The sequence below is a fragment of the Lathamus discolor genome, chromosome 3, assembly GCF_037157495.1.
Source record: "Lathamus discolor isolate bLatDis1 chromosome 3, bLatDis1.hap1, whole genome shotgun sequence".
Classification (NCBI taxonomy): Eukaryota; Metazoa; Chordata; class Aves; order Psittaciformes; family Psittacidae; genus Lathamus; species Lathamus discolor.
In genome coordinates, this window is record NC_088886.1 from 73,409,416 (window position 1) to 73,424,739 (window position 15,324).

Consider the following 15,324-nt stretch of genomic DNA (forward strand, 5'->3'; position numbering starts at 1 on the left):
CGCTTGTGGACTCAAATCGTGGGATCTTGGGACTTAGGAAAGCCTGAAGTGTTACGGCTTTAACGCAGTCCGGCTTCTTTCTGAATGCCTAGAAAAGGATCAAATGAGGAATTCTGAGGTCAAAGAAGTCCTTTATGAAAGGCAGTCATATATATAGATTAGATATAGATATATAGATATGAGGAATTTCTTTTTTCAGTCTAAGGTGTCCTTTACTGAATAAAACCCCTCAACCTTTTGCTGTAGTCCAAAACCCAAACCTGCTGGTTCACCAGGAAAGCAGGATCCTGACAATTGGGGGGTGGTATCAAATACTTGATGTGTAGGAGGCAAAAAAACTATTGGCTTTTATCATCTGTTTATACTTGAGATGTTTTGTACCGTGCAGATCAGAGGGAAGAAAAAACACATCCTTGCCAAAAGGAGTGATTATCAAGTTTACAGGATGTGAATTGCCCTCCGCTGGTGCAGAAGGGGTTCGCTCACCTTTCTTCCTTGCACCAGCTTTCAAAGCCACGTGCTGTTAAATTACATGTGGAATGGGTTGGAGGGGGGGAACCCAAACCCTTGTGATTTCATAGGAAAATAATTAAGCTGGAGCTGCGGCCTGGCTTTGATCTCAGTGGTGCTTGCAAGCTAAATGAAAATAAAAGACTACCTTGGGGACAGCCCGTGCTGCTATTTAACCAGCTAAACTCTGCCTTCGCTGCTCTCCAGTGGGTTTCCAGTGGCTTTGGCACTCGGCATCATCACTGGAAGCTGCCAAACACAACTTTGGCACCTTCCACCAGCAAAACAACCTCCGCAGAGGTAGGTGGGGTACATAAAGTGGAGGTGTCTGGGGAGAAGGCAGCGCAGAAGGGCAGAAAGTGGCCTCCCCACATCCCTCTGGTGATATGCTGCTGCCAACCTGGCCACTGGCCACCAGTGCTGGCCTGCAGCGAGGCTGGGCTCCTGCCAAGAAAACAGCTTTTGTGTTGCCTTAAATATTCTGCTGCTGTTTGGGAGGAAAAATAAAGAAAAGGGGAAAAAAAACCCCGAAATGTGAGTTGCTGTTGGTACTGGAACTGGCCAGCTGGCTGGCTGCTTTATTTAGTTATTTTCACCAACAAATCCCACTGAGCGCTGTTTGCCCAAGGGAGTAAGAAGCGTGTTTTTAGATCAGGGGGCACATCTCCTGGCTGAAAGCTGGGCAGGCTTGGGCAGCTCTTCAGAGAGCATTGGGCATGGTTTGTGTTCTGGGCTCTGGTGATTCATCTGATTTTTATCCCTGAAACCACAGCAATGCAGGGTGATCACATTCTTCCCTGTGAGGGTGCTGAGGCGCTGGCACAGGGTGCCCAGAGAAGCTGTGGCTGCCCCATCCCTGGCAGTGTTCAAGGCCAGGTTGGACACAGGGGCTTGGAGCACCCTGCTCTAGTGGAAGGTGTCCCTGCCCGTGGCAGGGGTTGGAACAGGATGAGCTTTAAGGTCCCTTCCAACCCAACCCAGTCTGCGATTCTATCTTTGAGGTCCCTTCCAACCCAGACCTTTCAAAGGTTCTATGATTCTGTGACCTGGGGTTTGGTTACTGGAACATGCAGTTAGTTGTTTTAGCATCTCCTTTGATGCCACAGCAAACAGATTGAGGAATTTGCCCTTAACAGGATGAGATATTTGTCTCTGTTATTGCCTGGTCGTATGGAAGAGCGGGGCTGTTCTGCTGGTCTGGGTGTAGCCGGGTTCCTGTGCACTGGTGCTTTATGCAGGAGATGGAAAAATTAATAGCAGCATCAGTCACATGCAAACCCTTCAAGACATCCCTGAGCTTTCTAAGTTAGTGATGGTTTTATTTCAACTTCTTGGGTGTATTGACTGTAGTAACGTATCTTTCTGGGACTTGAAGCAGGGAAAGCTACAGCTTCATTCTCTGTGCCCTCTAGAAACTCATAGATCCATAGAATCCCAGACTGGTTTGGGTTGGAAGGGACCTTAAAGCTCATCCAGTTCCAACCCTCTGCCACAGGCAGGGACACCTTCCACTAAAGCAAGGTGCTCCAAGCCCTGTCCAACCTGGCATGATTCAGGACATGGTTGTGGTTATTGGCTCTATGGATAAGTCCTTCCAGCCCCAGCAGGCTTGTTCTGGTCTTAAGCCACTGAAATGACTGAGTTATGGTACTGCTTTTGTTTAAATCACCTCGAAAGATTCGCAGCTTCAGAGTTGTCCATAGTAAGTTGTTTTCAGAGTTGCATTGAAACCCTTTCTCCTTGTTCTTCTGGGGAGAGAATGAGTATTTCTTTTCCAGGCTTAAGAGTAAGGGAAGAGGAGTGGTCTTTGGGGAGCTTGTTCCTCCGCTGGCATTCCTGTAGCAGTATTCCCAGCACATTTCAGGAGAGAAGTTCACTAAAGTCAATTTTGGTTTAAACACCAGAGATAAGATAAAATTTTATAGCGTCTGCAGCGGAACTCTGGTAAATCTGTTTGTGACGTTACTTGGTGCTGGATCTCAGCCATCAACAGCTGGGTTCGAATACTATGTTTGGTTATAGTAGGCTGCCTACTATAACCTGCTTGAAAAGCTGTTTGTAATGGGCTGTTCCTTAGGGCTACCACAACATCTGGGTGTTTCAAGCCCTTTGCAGTCCTTCCCCTGCCTGACAGTTGCTGTCCAGGCAGGCACTGAGGCTGTTGCTTAGGCAGGGGGATGCCAATAGCCATGTCAGGTCACCATTCCCCCTCCTACATAGAATCATAGAACAGTTTGGGTTGGAAAGGACCTCAAGATCATACAGTTCCAACCCCCCTGTGAGGGACACACCTCCCACTAAACCGTGCCACCCAAGGCTCTGTCCAACCTGGCCTTGAACACTGCCAGGGATGGCGCACTCACAACCTCCCTGGGCAACCCATTCCAGTGCCTCACCACCCTAACAGGAAAGAATTTCCTCCTTATATCCAATCTAAACTTCCCCTGTTTAAGTTTTAAGCCGTTACCCCTTGTCCTGTCACTACAGTCCCTGACAAAGAGTCCCTCCCCAGCATCCCTATAGGCCCCCTTCAGGTACTGGAAGGCTGCTACGAGGTCTCCACGCAGCCTTCTCTTCTTCAGGCTGAACAGCCCCAACTTTCTGCATGTCTGCAGTCCTTGGTTTCCTCCTCTTTAGCTTTATCAGCCTGAGTGTTTTCAGATTAAAACTTGCTTCTTGCTCTCAGTTATGGGACTTGTAGGTCTTCTTATAACTTCAGAAGAAACACCAGCTCCCAGACCAGGGTCATGCAGGACACTAGGCAGGGGTGTCTTAAAAAGCTTATCTCAAACAGCCGCTTGATCTGATCTACTTGCCCATTCCTCATATCTTAACTGACAGCAAGATGCGTTTGATTGTTCAGATGGAAGTTGAGGTGTAGCTCCCAGCCTGCCTGCAGCCTGCCCAACCTGCCAGCAAGTTCAAAAGTATCAAGGGTTGAATGGTGCCTTTGGGAAGAGCCCAGCACTGAATCAGTGTGCAGACGCCATGTCTCATGTCTCTCTTCTCTTCTAGGTTTAGAAGAAAAAACAGTTCTTTCCAAAAAAGAGAAAATGAAGCTGAGGAAGGAAAGATGGCTACAGAGTAAGTACTCCTTTGGAACACAGCACTACTGCAGGCATCACAGTGTGGGGCTGTTGGATCTCTCTCTGTGTGGGGTTTGGGTGGCAGTGTGGGGCAGTGCTTCTCAGGACCCTTCACATCTGCCCCATAGCACATGGGGTAAAACCCTCCCAGCTGTTGTTTAGCCACTGAGATTGAGTCATTGCCCCTGATCTTCCTCCATGTGTAATTGAAGTGACTACATAAAGCCTTTATTTACCCAGATAGGACACTGTGCGTGTGTAGGTTTAGCATGTTTCTCTATCTTTTAAAGTTCTGGTGCAGATATGAGTAGCTATGTAGTGGAGCTCCCCATCCCCAAGGAGCTATGGAGATGGTATTAGAGCCTGGAGCTGAGCCCCACCAGCTAATCCAAGCTTCTGTGGTGAAAGCCTGCAATGGGCCCTCCAACCCTTCTGTAAGGGAAGTCTCTGGACACTGCTGGCTGTGTTACTGCTCTTTCCCATGTGCCCCAGGTCAGTGAACCCACTTACCAGTCAGTCTGGCTGTGAAATATGAGCTAAACAAAACCAGCCCACAGCAGAAATGTTTGTGTTTCCTGTGGGAAGTGTCTGTATTTGTGCTTCAAGTATCTCAGCACAGTAAAAGACGATGCTGTGCTACCCATTGTAGCAGAGGGATTCCTCTTGCCACCTGGAGCTGTTCTTGGGACAGGTTTTTTCCCTCAACACCTTCTTGGTCAACAGATTTGCTGACAGACTCTGTTTGGGACTGAGACATGGCTTTCTGCCACACCATATGCTCTCTGCTCCTGAGGTCTGAGCTCAAGTCCATCAACCTGTGATTTCACCAGTTGCAGTGAAGTTATATATCCTCTTAAATAAGAAGGGGATAATTTAATGCCATGAGTGTGAAGGAAGCCTCTTCCTCTTCCCTGTCACCAACCAATAACAAGTGCCTTTGTCATCTGCAACCCTTGGTGTCCCTGTTGGGCACAAAGCATAGGTGGCTGTGCTAGTCCTAATGTCTGACCTGCCACCAGCAATTGTGATGCTCCTAAGAGGAGAGGGCTGCTGGAGCATAGCTGAGCTTTCCCTTCCCTTATAGCAGGGCTGGTACCAGGTGCCATGGGGAAGCCATGTCCTCAGCAGCATTTTATGAAGGAATCTAAAGTAAAAAGGGTACATGGGACTCGTGTCATCTGCAAGAAACAGAGGGCATGCTCCTGCAGTGAGGTGACAGCGCTGCTCCCATAGGAAAAACCCAGGAGCAGGGTACCTGCCCTCCTCCACATGTGCCTTTGTAGCATCAGTCTTTCTCGCGATAACGTATGTTATTTTGTCCTTGCTGTGGCCTCTTTCCTCCTCTCTTGGCTCTAAAATCACTAAGCTGAGGGAATACAAAGGAAATGCAGAGGCTTGGCTTTGAGGAGAACTCCAAGATGGAAAAACTTCAGACCAAATTATCTCTGTCTTAGAAGATACTAGGTGTTAGAAGTGCTTTACAGACACAGAACTACTTAAATTGCTGGCTCCCTTAATTCCAGCTCCAAACTGTGTACAGTTAGTTGGCAAATCCTAGCATTCCCTGGCAAATGCTTTGTTAAGGGTAGCAAATACCCGGGGATTTGTGCAAGTAAAGTCAGGAAGGGTTAGTACCAGGTGTGCATCTTGTTATTGAGGAAAATGGAATAGCTGGAAAGAGCCTAGGTAAACATCATTAAAGAAACTGATATTATTAGCTGATGGAGTGAAATGAACGCGTATTTCCAGAAATGGAGATATTTCAATGAAACTTGGCATTCTAACACTGTGACCTTAAAGAGCTGGAGTCAACTGAAAAGCATTGATTTTTGTCGGATGCAGATAACTCTGCCAACTCTTCGTGGCCTTTGCCACCCCAACAGAGGGCCCAGCTTAGACTGGAGAAGTTGGACATTTAGGAAAACATCCCTGTTTCCCTAGATCTTCCGAAGAGTTTGTTGTTTCTTCTTGTCCCAGAGCTGCTTTTGGGACACTGGATGCCAAGACCCTGGGAACTAAAGTTCAGCCCAGTAGTGCAAACGCAAAACTTGGAGATTTCTCCCATTCCAATAAATAATCTCAGGAGAGACACGAGAGGGGGAAAAAGATTTGTAATGCTTCAGCCATTAGAAGTATGCGCATTTAAAAATACATATATCTCATGGCTCCTCAGACAAACAAGACTTCATAGGAAAAGAATTTGGGATGTTTGCGCAGAATCAGGTGTCTGAAAATTTTGAGCACATACTGTTTATGAAAGCACGGAAGGAGTCGGCTTCATAAAGCCAGACCAAAAAAAGAAGTGATGCAGAACAGAAAGCTGGGTTCTTGGCAGGGATTGCTGTGAGGAGAAGCGTTTACGATCCAGATTTGTCACAAACAGCCATGAACAGCAAAATTGCACTTCATGAAAAGCTGTTGCTCTTCGATGCAGCCAAGCTGGGGAGCAAACAAGACAAAGGCATTAAAGGAACTAGTTGGGTTTAAAGTTCTGCCTTCTTAAACGTGAGCAGCAGGATTAGACCCAGAATCGCAGGAGACATCTTTCCTGCGGTCTGTAAGTGGAACTGGCTGCTTTCATGTTCCCACCAGAAATACCTGTGCCGATTGGTCCTGCTGCTGTAGCCATGCTGTGTTGGAGGCTGTTGGCTTCCCTGTGTCACCAGCTTGGCCCCATGGCCAGTGGCACTGTGCTCCACCATAGAATCAACCAGGCTGGAAAAGCCCTTTAAGCCCATCCAGTCCAACCATTCCCCAGCACTGCCAAGGCCACCACTGACCCATGGCACTGAGGCCTCGTCTCCACGGTGTGTGAGCACTGGCAGGGACGGTGACTGCAGCCCTGCCCTGGGCAGCCTGTTCCAATGCCTGAGCACCCTCTGGGGAAGGAATTGTTCCTCAGCTCCATCTAAACCTGCCCTGGTGCAGCAGGGAGTCTCAAGGTCTGAGGCAGAAGCTTATGGGTTTAGGTGCTTACCTCCCATGGCTGAGAAGAGAGATTGCTGTAACGTGTAGAGCCTTATGTGCCCACCGACTTGCTCAGAGCTGTTGCAGGGAGACTGGTGAACATGGTCTGCAAGAAAAGCCAGCGGCCTCTGTGTCTGCACTTGGTGCAGTGCTTTTCTAAGGACCCAGTTTATCCGGCATCTGCCTGCTTGAGCTCCACCTTGAGTCATGAAAGTGAGACCTTGACTTGCTCCAAACCAAGTAAACAACTGCAATGAGGTCCATCTTTTCTGCCTGTTGATCCCAGCAGCAAAGCAGAGATGCGGCTGTGACTGTTCAGTGCTGCATGTGGAGCTGTTTGGTTTGTCCCTTCCCCTCTTGTTTCTTTCTCCTAATTCCAGGCAAGGTGTCAGTGTGGTTTTGTCCACTGCACAACTCCTGCGCCATGTTACTGTGTGCAATGAACAGTGCAAGGGATGGAAACAGTTCAGACAAAATCCGGCTGGGAATTTCACTTCCCATGCACATGTCAATAGGGATATATAGTTAGAGGCAAGCACAACAAGGGAGGGAACTACCCAGCTGCATTATTCTTCAGTCTTTCCCTGGTTTAAATGAATTCTGGCTTGTTTTTCTGTCAACGGTGAAGCAGCCTATGAATTCCTTAGCTCAAGGGTTATCTCTTGCAAACGCTTCCCCTTCCTCCAGTAATGTCCTGTTTCTGATTCAGAAATAGAGAGTGTGAAGTTAGCCAAGCAGAAGCAAAAAGCCGAAGCGAAGCGGAAAGCAACACCCGTGGTGGGAGACATGCAGCCACTGATGGAAGCCCTGCCCGAGCTCTCTGACCTGACCACTGGTGGCAGGGGCAGGAAGCCACCCAAGAGGTATGTGCCATTTAGGGATGGGCTGTGTATTTCCCTTCTTCCTGCAGGATGGAGTGTCCTTCAGATCAGCTGGTTGCTTGCAGCCAGTGCAAGCTCAGTGCCAATGGTCAGGAGAACAGGGCCTCGTTATAAACACCATTTCACCCCTTTCCATGCTTCACTTGCTGCCAGGAAAAAGCTTGAATGTGTCTTCTGAATCTACAGCTAAAAGGGGAGTTGTATTGCTCAGGGAAGGCTTGGCAGAAGTGCCAGGCTTGCTTCTGTGGCAGTTCAAGCCCTTTGAGCAGAGGTTAACACTCTGGCCAGACTCCTTGTTCACTCTGTTGGCTTGCAGTGTGATCGTGGACAAGAATAGAAAGATGGTGTTTCTGTTCCCTTTATTCTACTGAAAGAGCATGGCTATTTCTGATCTCTTAACACCCACATGTCAACCATCCCAACCAGCTGCAGGATGGGTTCTGGCTGCCCTTACATTTTCTCTTTTTTAGTCATGGAATGGTTCATGTTGGACGGGGCCTTAAAGCTCATCCATTTCCAGCCCCTGCCATGGGCAGGGACACCTTCCACTAGAGCAGGGTGCTCCAAGCCCCTGTGTCCAACCTGGCCTTGAACACTGCCAGGGATGGGGCAGCCACAGCTTCTCTGGGCACCCTGTGCCAGCGCCTCAGCACCCTCACAGGGAAGAGCTTCTGCCTAAGGGCTCATCTCGGTCTGCCCTGTTCTGGCAGGTTAAAGCCATTCCCCTTGTCCTGTCCCTACAGGCCTTTGTCCAAAGCCCCTCTCCAGGTTTCCTGTAGCCCCTTTAGGCACTGGAGCTGCTCTAAGGTCTCCCCTTCAGGAGCCTTCTCTTCTCCAGGCTGAACCAGCCCAGCTGTCAGTCTGTCTGCAGTGCTGTGCCAGACCATCCAGTCAGTGCTAGAGCTGCTTTTCCATCTCCTAGTGCAGAATGAAAGTGCTCTGTGAGCTGCACAATCACTTGTACCTCCTTTCCACTTGCTCACTAGGAGCTGGAACTAGAAACTTGTTTTGACGTTAATACGCAAGCATTTGGATTAGAGAGCAGCCAAGAAAAAGGCTGTCTGGCAAAACATCCGCTTCTTTGGTTGTAGGTCCAGGCTGGGGATGCCATGAACCTTCTTGTGACTTGCTCAATTCCCCAACAGTGAACTCTAACCCAGGTGGGGCTCCAACCTACAGAGCATGGCTGAGTTAGCAGCTTCCTGTGCTTCTGGAAAGCCACTCCTCAGACAAAAAGCAGCTCTGAACCTTGCGTCTAAACACGGGAAAACATTTCCTTCCTTAACTTGGCTTTTAATTCTTCGAATAGCATTTTTTCCCTTTCTGCAGCCATTCAGTCTGACTGAGTGGGAATGAGCAGCAAAAGTGCACGCAGAGGTTTCCAAGTCTTGCAGAGTACTAAGAGTTGGTTGGATGGAGTTCTGGGCCAGGGCGCAGCCTGAGCCTAAAGTGGTGGCTTTGCCCTCTTTCTGTGACCATGTGCCACAGCCATGTGTGGCCTCTGACTCCAGGTGGTGACCAGAAGTCATTCTCTTTCATCATTTTCCCCCAGCCTCCGTGTTGCCTGAGCCTCTCCTGTCTAGGAGGGTGGCTTGCTCCAAGTACATCTAGGGGAGGGAGGACAGGTAGGGTCCTTCCTTTGGGAATTCTTTTTCTGGGTGGTTGCTGCATCCAGTACAAATACCCTGCAGCTGCAGTTCTGGACCAGCTCACAAGGCAGAGTAGAGCTGGAAAGACTCAGAGATGGCTGACAAGGATGACAGTGCAGGATCTGGCACAGTTTGGTGTGACTAAATGAGCTGGGGAGTCCTCAGCCCAGACAGGAGATAGAGGCAAAGAGCTTGGGAATGTAATAGTCTGTAAAATCAAGTGTGATGTGGCTAGGAAGTAACTTGTTCATCTTCTTTTCCAATATGAGAAATAAAGCACATGGAACATAGCTAGCAAGAAGGCAAACAGAAGTCTCGGTGCTCTGCAGAGCTCCTTGCTGCAGATGTGGTGGCTGAGGGAAGCCTGTGGTGATCCTGACAAATCCAGCGAGGAGAACTCCATGGAAGGTTACTGTATGTCTATGAAATGGCACAAGCTGCAGATGCTGGAGAGGGTGAAGCTGTTTGCTTGCCTTGGTCTTATCTGTGTCTGTCCATCTGCTGCAGGATGCTTCAAGGCAGAACACTGGCCAAAATAGTCCTTCCAGCTCTTCTCTTCTGTAGTACGCTTCATGGCAGAGGATGGGTGGCACATTTGGAAGCATTCAGTGGTCTTGCACATTCTCCAGCCTGACATCCTCAGAGCCACTGTCCAGAAACAGACCTCCTGTGGGAACGTGGCAGCCCTTCTCTCCCTTTGGAAGCCTGAGCGCAGGCTCTGGCTCTGGTTTCAATTTGGCTGCAAGGCTCTGCTGTCTAGAAAGCCCAGTGGGCCTATGGAACAACACAAGCGAGAAGCCCAGCCCTGACTGAGAACTTCAGGACTGTCCATCATCAGTTGCTGTGGGCACAGTGGAGGTGGCAGATTGGCTTTGCCTGTGACATGCCAACCAAAAAGTAGCCCTTGGTACATGGAGAAGGTACAGGGCTGTTCTTCCCCCTTTGCTGGCTTGTGGCTTCCTGGACTGCATGAGGTTGTGTGTGCATCAGTGTTTGAGATAATCAGAGGAGGCTTTTATAGGATTTGAATCATTACATAAATGCAGGGTAATACTCTGGTGATTTGTCAGCATTATTAATAAAAGATTAGATTCTCCAGGAATTTGATCTCCTGCTGGGTAAGAGAGCATTACAGTGAAGGTTTTATTCTGTTTTATAATGAATGAAGGCAATGAAGCGTAATGAAACAGGGCTACTAACGTGGTCAAAGTGAACAGGCAGCATCCTGGTGGCTTGGTGGGGGGAATTCAGGCAGAGCCTTTTGAACCTGCTAGACCAGTGTGGCAGAGCTCTTGAGTGGCACTGGAAAGCCTTCAAGAAGGGACTGTCATGGTGACTTGTGGCAAGCCCTTTCTCTAGTGACTATGGGTTGCCATCCAGCTTGAGAAGGGATTTCTTTGTGCTTCTGGGAGGGATTGCAGGCAAACTGGGACAAGTTGTTCCTGTGCTGAGCAGTTAATGGACATGAAGACAGCAGAGATGCTTCCTGCTCCTTCTGTGTCTTGCAGTCCCAGTGGACACAGCAGTGTGACAGGAGCTGCTCAAACCCCTGGAGCTCTGTTTGCTCTTGTTCCTTGTGAGAACTCAAGCAGTGCCAGGGTGACCTCGAGGGCTCTGAAGGGTACAGGAGCAGCATGCAGGCATTGATCTGCCCTTTCCTGTACAGGCTCTGTGCTGCGCACCCTGGCTGACATGCATTTCTCTGGATGGGAAGGGAGCTTTGATGCTGGGGCACACTGTGCTGGGCTGAGGGTCATCTACTTGGACTCATGTGAGGCATTTGACAATTGTTGTAAATGACATCCTTGTCTCTAGATTGGAGAGACCTGGATTTGATGAATGGACACTGGCACAGGGTGCCCAGAGAAGCTGTGGCTGCCCCATCCCTGGCAGTGTTCAAGGCCAGGTTGGACACAGGGGCTTGGAGCACCCTGCTCTAGTGGAAGGTGTCCCTGCCCGTGGCAGGGGTTGGGACTGGGTGAGCTTTAAGGTCCCTTCCGACCCAAACCAGTCCAGGATTCTATGTTTCTGTGATCTTAAAACGTAAGTGACAGCTGATACCCCAGTTGTCCCACTGCAGGATCCGAAGCAGGACTGGAAGTTTCTTCTTGCTGAGCAACTGTGGCACTGTGTATACCTGATGTGTGCTAATGCTGGCGCTGTGCAGTGCTAGCAGGGAACATGAGATGTGCAGAGGTGGTGAGGGGAAGTTCGATGGCATCTTTTCACTAAGCAACAGTATCAGTTTGACCTGGAGGTTAGTGATAAGTAGAAAGTGATCTGGGCACAGAGAGCTAATGACCAGGTCTAGGAGTAAGTGATCTGATTTTAATTTACCTCCTGCCTGTTCAGTCCTGACTCCTAAGTTGTGATCAATCTGTGTCAATCTCCATTACTGGCTGACTAGGGAACTAATTGCCTTTCAGGACAATTTCCATACAGGACAATCCCCACACTCTTCCCATCTCCACAGCAATTGCTAAATTAACATTCTTCTGTAACACTCACTCGCTTTGTTTGTTCTTTCCACAGCCATGTAAAAGTAAAGGCAGCACCAGCAGACTTCTGTCTGATGAAGCAAGCTCAGAAATGCCAGCTCTTGTAAGTACCCAGTTATTAGTGTCCAGTCCCTGCTGAGCATTACGGAATGGTTGAGACTGGAAAGGACCTCTGAAGGACATCAGGTCTAATCCCCTTGCCCACCGGGGTCATCTAGAGCTGGTGGTCCAGGTCTGTGCTCACACAGCTCTTGAATATCTCCAGGGATGGAGATCACACAACCTCTCTAGGCAACCAGTTCCAGTGTTTCAGGCTTGCAGCCCTGAAGACCTTAGAAGAGGTGGCAGCTTTGGTTTCTTTCCCCTTTCCATATTGCAGGATGTTTGTGGGTGTCCTCCTGGTTTAGTCCCTGTTAGACTTGGTCAGTTCTAAATTAATTCAGCCTGTTTCTGCTTCAGTCTCTTGTAAAACTTAAGCATCAGAAGCTGCACTTGCTCCTTTAAGTGTTCCCTTTCGCTCTCTCAGGAAAAGAAAGTGATGGCTTGGGCCTCCTGGGTATGGTGTCTGGGCTTTCAGGACAAACCCACCCCAATGTCATCTTGTTCCTCCTGGCCACAGTTGTAAGTTCTGGCTGTACCAAATGAGTATGTCCGTGCTGTGTCCCTCTGCGTGGCACGGACAATGTGGTTATCAGCCTAGTGGTACATCCTTGCCTTGGCTTACTGAGTTGGAGCTGCAGTATCCAGCTGTGGCTGAGTCTCTTACGACACCAGGCCCATGTAGCTCTAGCTAATACCCTTCAGGAAAGCCTCCTGTGGTGGTGTAGTTGAGGAGCTCCTGGAACTCTGCATAGCATCAGGAGCTACAGCTGATGTGTCAGAACACCTCTGGGATGCTGACTGACATGTTCCGTAGGAGTACAGCTGGCCATTGGCATCTGCCAAACCTTTTCTTCTAAAATATACCACTAAATGCTTTGGAATGACTCCTGGACTTGGTCTGGCAACTCCTTATTCCACTCTATAATCTGCTGAATATCTTATACTGGCACCAGGCTTCAAGAGCTTCATTTCCTCTCAGCACAGCACCCCTGGGGCTGGGCACTGAGACCTGGCAGTGTTTGCTTTCTGTGGGCCTTGTTTCTAGGAATTCTGTCAGTTCTGAGCCATTCAACTTCAAACTGAGACTGACGAGAACAGCCTACAGACACCAGCACTGCTCTCCAGCACGCTCTCTGAATACCCTTCTCTGTGTGGAACTGGTCAGAGTCAATCCTGGGATGCTTTTCTTGTTCAGTTTTCCCTTTCTGGAGAAGTCACTCCTTGGCTTTTTGCAGAAACCCAAGGGTCATGGCCTTGAGTGTCACCAGTGGGTCTCATTGTGCTAAAACTCACGGGTGAGGAACACTGCTTGAGGAGGAACTTGTATACTTGTATTAGGGGGCCTATAAGGATGCTGGGCAGGGACTCTTCATCAGGGACTGTAGTGACAGGACAAGGGGTAACGGGTTCAAACTTAAACAGAGGAAGTTTAGATTGGATATAAGGAGGAAATTCTTTCCTGTTAGGGTGGTGAGGCACTGGAATGGGTTGCCCAGGGAAGTTGTGAGTGCTCCATCCCTGGTGGTGTTCAAGGCCAGGTTGGACAGGCCCTTGGGTGAGATGGTTTAGTGTGAGGTGTCCCTGCCCATGGCAGGGGGGTTGGAACTTGATGGTCTTAAGGTCCTTTCCAACCCTGACTATTCTATTATTCTATACAGATCTGCAACAGAATAGGCAACCACCACAACCTTCTGTCTCAGCAAGATGGTCCCTTGTGTGCAGAGGAGACGAGGGGGGCACAGCATGGGGCAAGAGGCACTGAGTATCCTACCGGAGTGATCTGGGAAGTCTGTGCTGCTTGGTAGGGATAAAACTGGGAGGAAGATCTTGAGTTTGCTTTTCCAGGATGTTAGTTAGGACTGGAGGTTCCCTGAGCCTCATCTTACTGCCCCAACTGCCACAACCTGAGTTTCAGGTTTGGCTTCTCTCTCTGTTCTAATGACGGGCAGGGCTGGTGTTGAAGGGAGTGAACTTAGCTCCAAGCTGGAGAGCACTCTGCTGATCCACAGCAACTGCTGAGGACGTGGAGATGGGTATCTGCCTGGGCTGTGGAGAGCCTGGTAGCCTGTGAGAGGGAGATGGGAGGCTGCAATGGACGTGACTTACTGGTTTATGCACTCCTGCTCTGTTCTTACTCCTCCCTGCTTGCTTGGTTTTTAAGACAAGGCCATTTCCACAGCAACCAGCCATTGACCAAGCATGCAGAGGCAATTCTGTCGTGCTTCTCCCATGGTGGCTAACTGTGCTGCACACAGTATTACCAAGCCTCTACATTGAGCAATAGAGAGTCGGTAGATGAGCTCTTCAAAGCAGAATCTGCTTTTGTCCTAGTGCAATCTGAAGTTGTTTTCATGCCTAGTGATTTATCAGATACCCAGCCTCTTGTTCCTGATTTACTAGGGAAAAGCTCTAAAAAACCTCATTTCTAAGTGATGCTGGACACTGCTGTGATTGTTTCTGTCTCTGTGGCATGAGATCAAGTCTCTGGCTCCTGTGAAGCTGGCAGCAATTTGAGCTTTGCCCTTGGGTAAATGGGCTTTATTTCTTGTGCTGTTTCTTTCTGAGGCGATTCTGTCTCTAAAGAAACCCACTGCTTTATGAGTGCTGCTCTTACCTGCTCAGTTCCTTTCGCAGGAGGCACTCAGCACTTGTGTGTTCTTTTTCTTTTCTCAGAGAGGAGGAAGTGGCTCGGTTTCACGAGGTCATCACCAATCCCAGCTACAGAGCCAACCCCCTCCTGGCCGTCAGTGAGCATCTCTCCAAGAGGCTGAGGCAGGAGGGAGAAGGTAAACCCCTCTAGAGTGTTAAGCTGGGACCAAACGTGCACACTGGAGCTGGTGCGAGGGCTTCAGGCTGCAAAGGAGCACATCACTAGCGTGACCTCTCAGCCACTTCAGTCCCTGGAAGCAGTCCAGCAGATTATTAAATCCAACAGCCCTGCTTTCTGTCTGCAGGAATAATGCAGTTCTCTCCTGACAGTGGCAGCTGCTCCTTGGCAAGCAGCCTGCAGAGAGCAGGGTGATCTGTGAGATCTTTGTGCAGACATAAAGCTCCCTGCTAAGTGTCTTGACACCTCTTTCTCTTGTAGCAGACACAATGTCTTCAGTTGTGCCACTGGCAACATATCTGTTTTCTGTCATTTCCCTCCCCTTTCTGACACCTCTGACAAGAGAGTCTCTAGTGCTCTGTTGAGATGGTTCAAGACCCCCAGTCCTTGAGCCCAGAAGGCTGTTGGAGATCTGTGTAAAGACCAATGCTGCTGTTCAGAGACATTGTTTTATGTGAGAACTTTAGCTTTGGAATAAACACACTTTCACACAATACTCAGTTTGTCTTGTTTTGGTAAATACTAATAGAGATATGAACTTATTTCCATCACTGGTAAAATGACTTGACAGAATATCTCCTGTCCCTGTGTACAGTGAAGCACCAGACTGCTGCTGCAGATGAACCAGAAGCCATGTGAAATCATTGTGGATCACATCTAACTCTTTGACTTGCTTCCTGTGGGGGATGCTGATCCCTTTTGGCTTGGGTTGTGTTCCCTGCTTGGCCTGCCCTATAGGAAGCATCCCAAAACATGTCCTGGCTGCAGGCTGTGGGCTCCAGCTGGTCATTTCCATGTGTGGCT

At 49.1% G+C, this 15,324-nt stretch overlaps 1 protein-coding gene across 1 annotated transcript in view; it reads left to right on the forward strand.

The window, feature by feature from the left end:
- The window catches only part of SLX9 (SLX9 ribosome biogenesis factor), a 47,768-nt gene extending 32,752 nt beyond the window's left edge, over positions 1 to 15,016 (forward strand). Inside the window, exons 3-6 of the mRNA XM_065669781.1 lie at positions 3,526 to 3,594; positions 7,273 to 7,426; positions 11,626 to 11,694; positions 14,367 to 15,016. Of these exons, the coding sequence (XP_065525853.1) occupies positions 3,526 to 3,594; positions 7,273 to 7,426; positions 11,626 to 11,694; positions 14,367 to 14,493 (419 nt within the window). The 3' untranslated portion in view covers positions 14,494 to 15,016. The remainder of the gene's footprint in view (positions 1 to 3,525; positions 3,595 to 7,272; positions 7,427 to 11,625; positions 11,695 to 14,366) is intronic.
- The last annotated feature ends 308 nt before the right edge of the window (positions 15,017 to 15,324 follow it).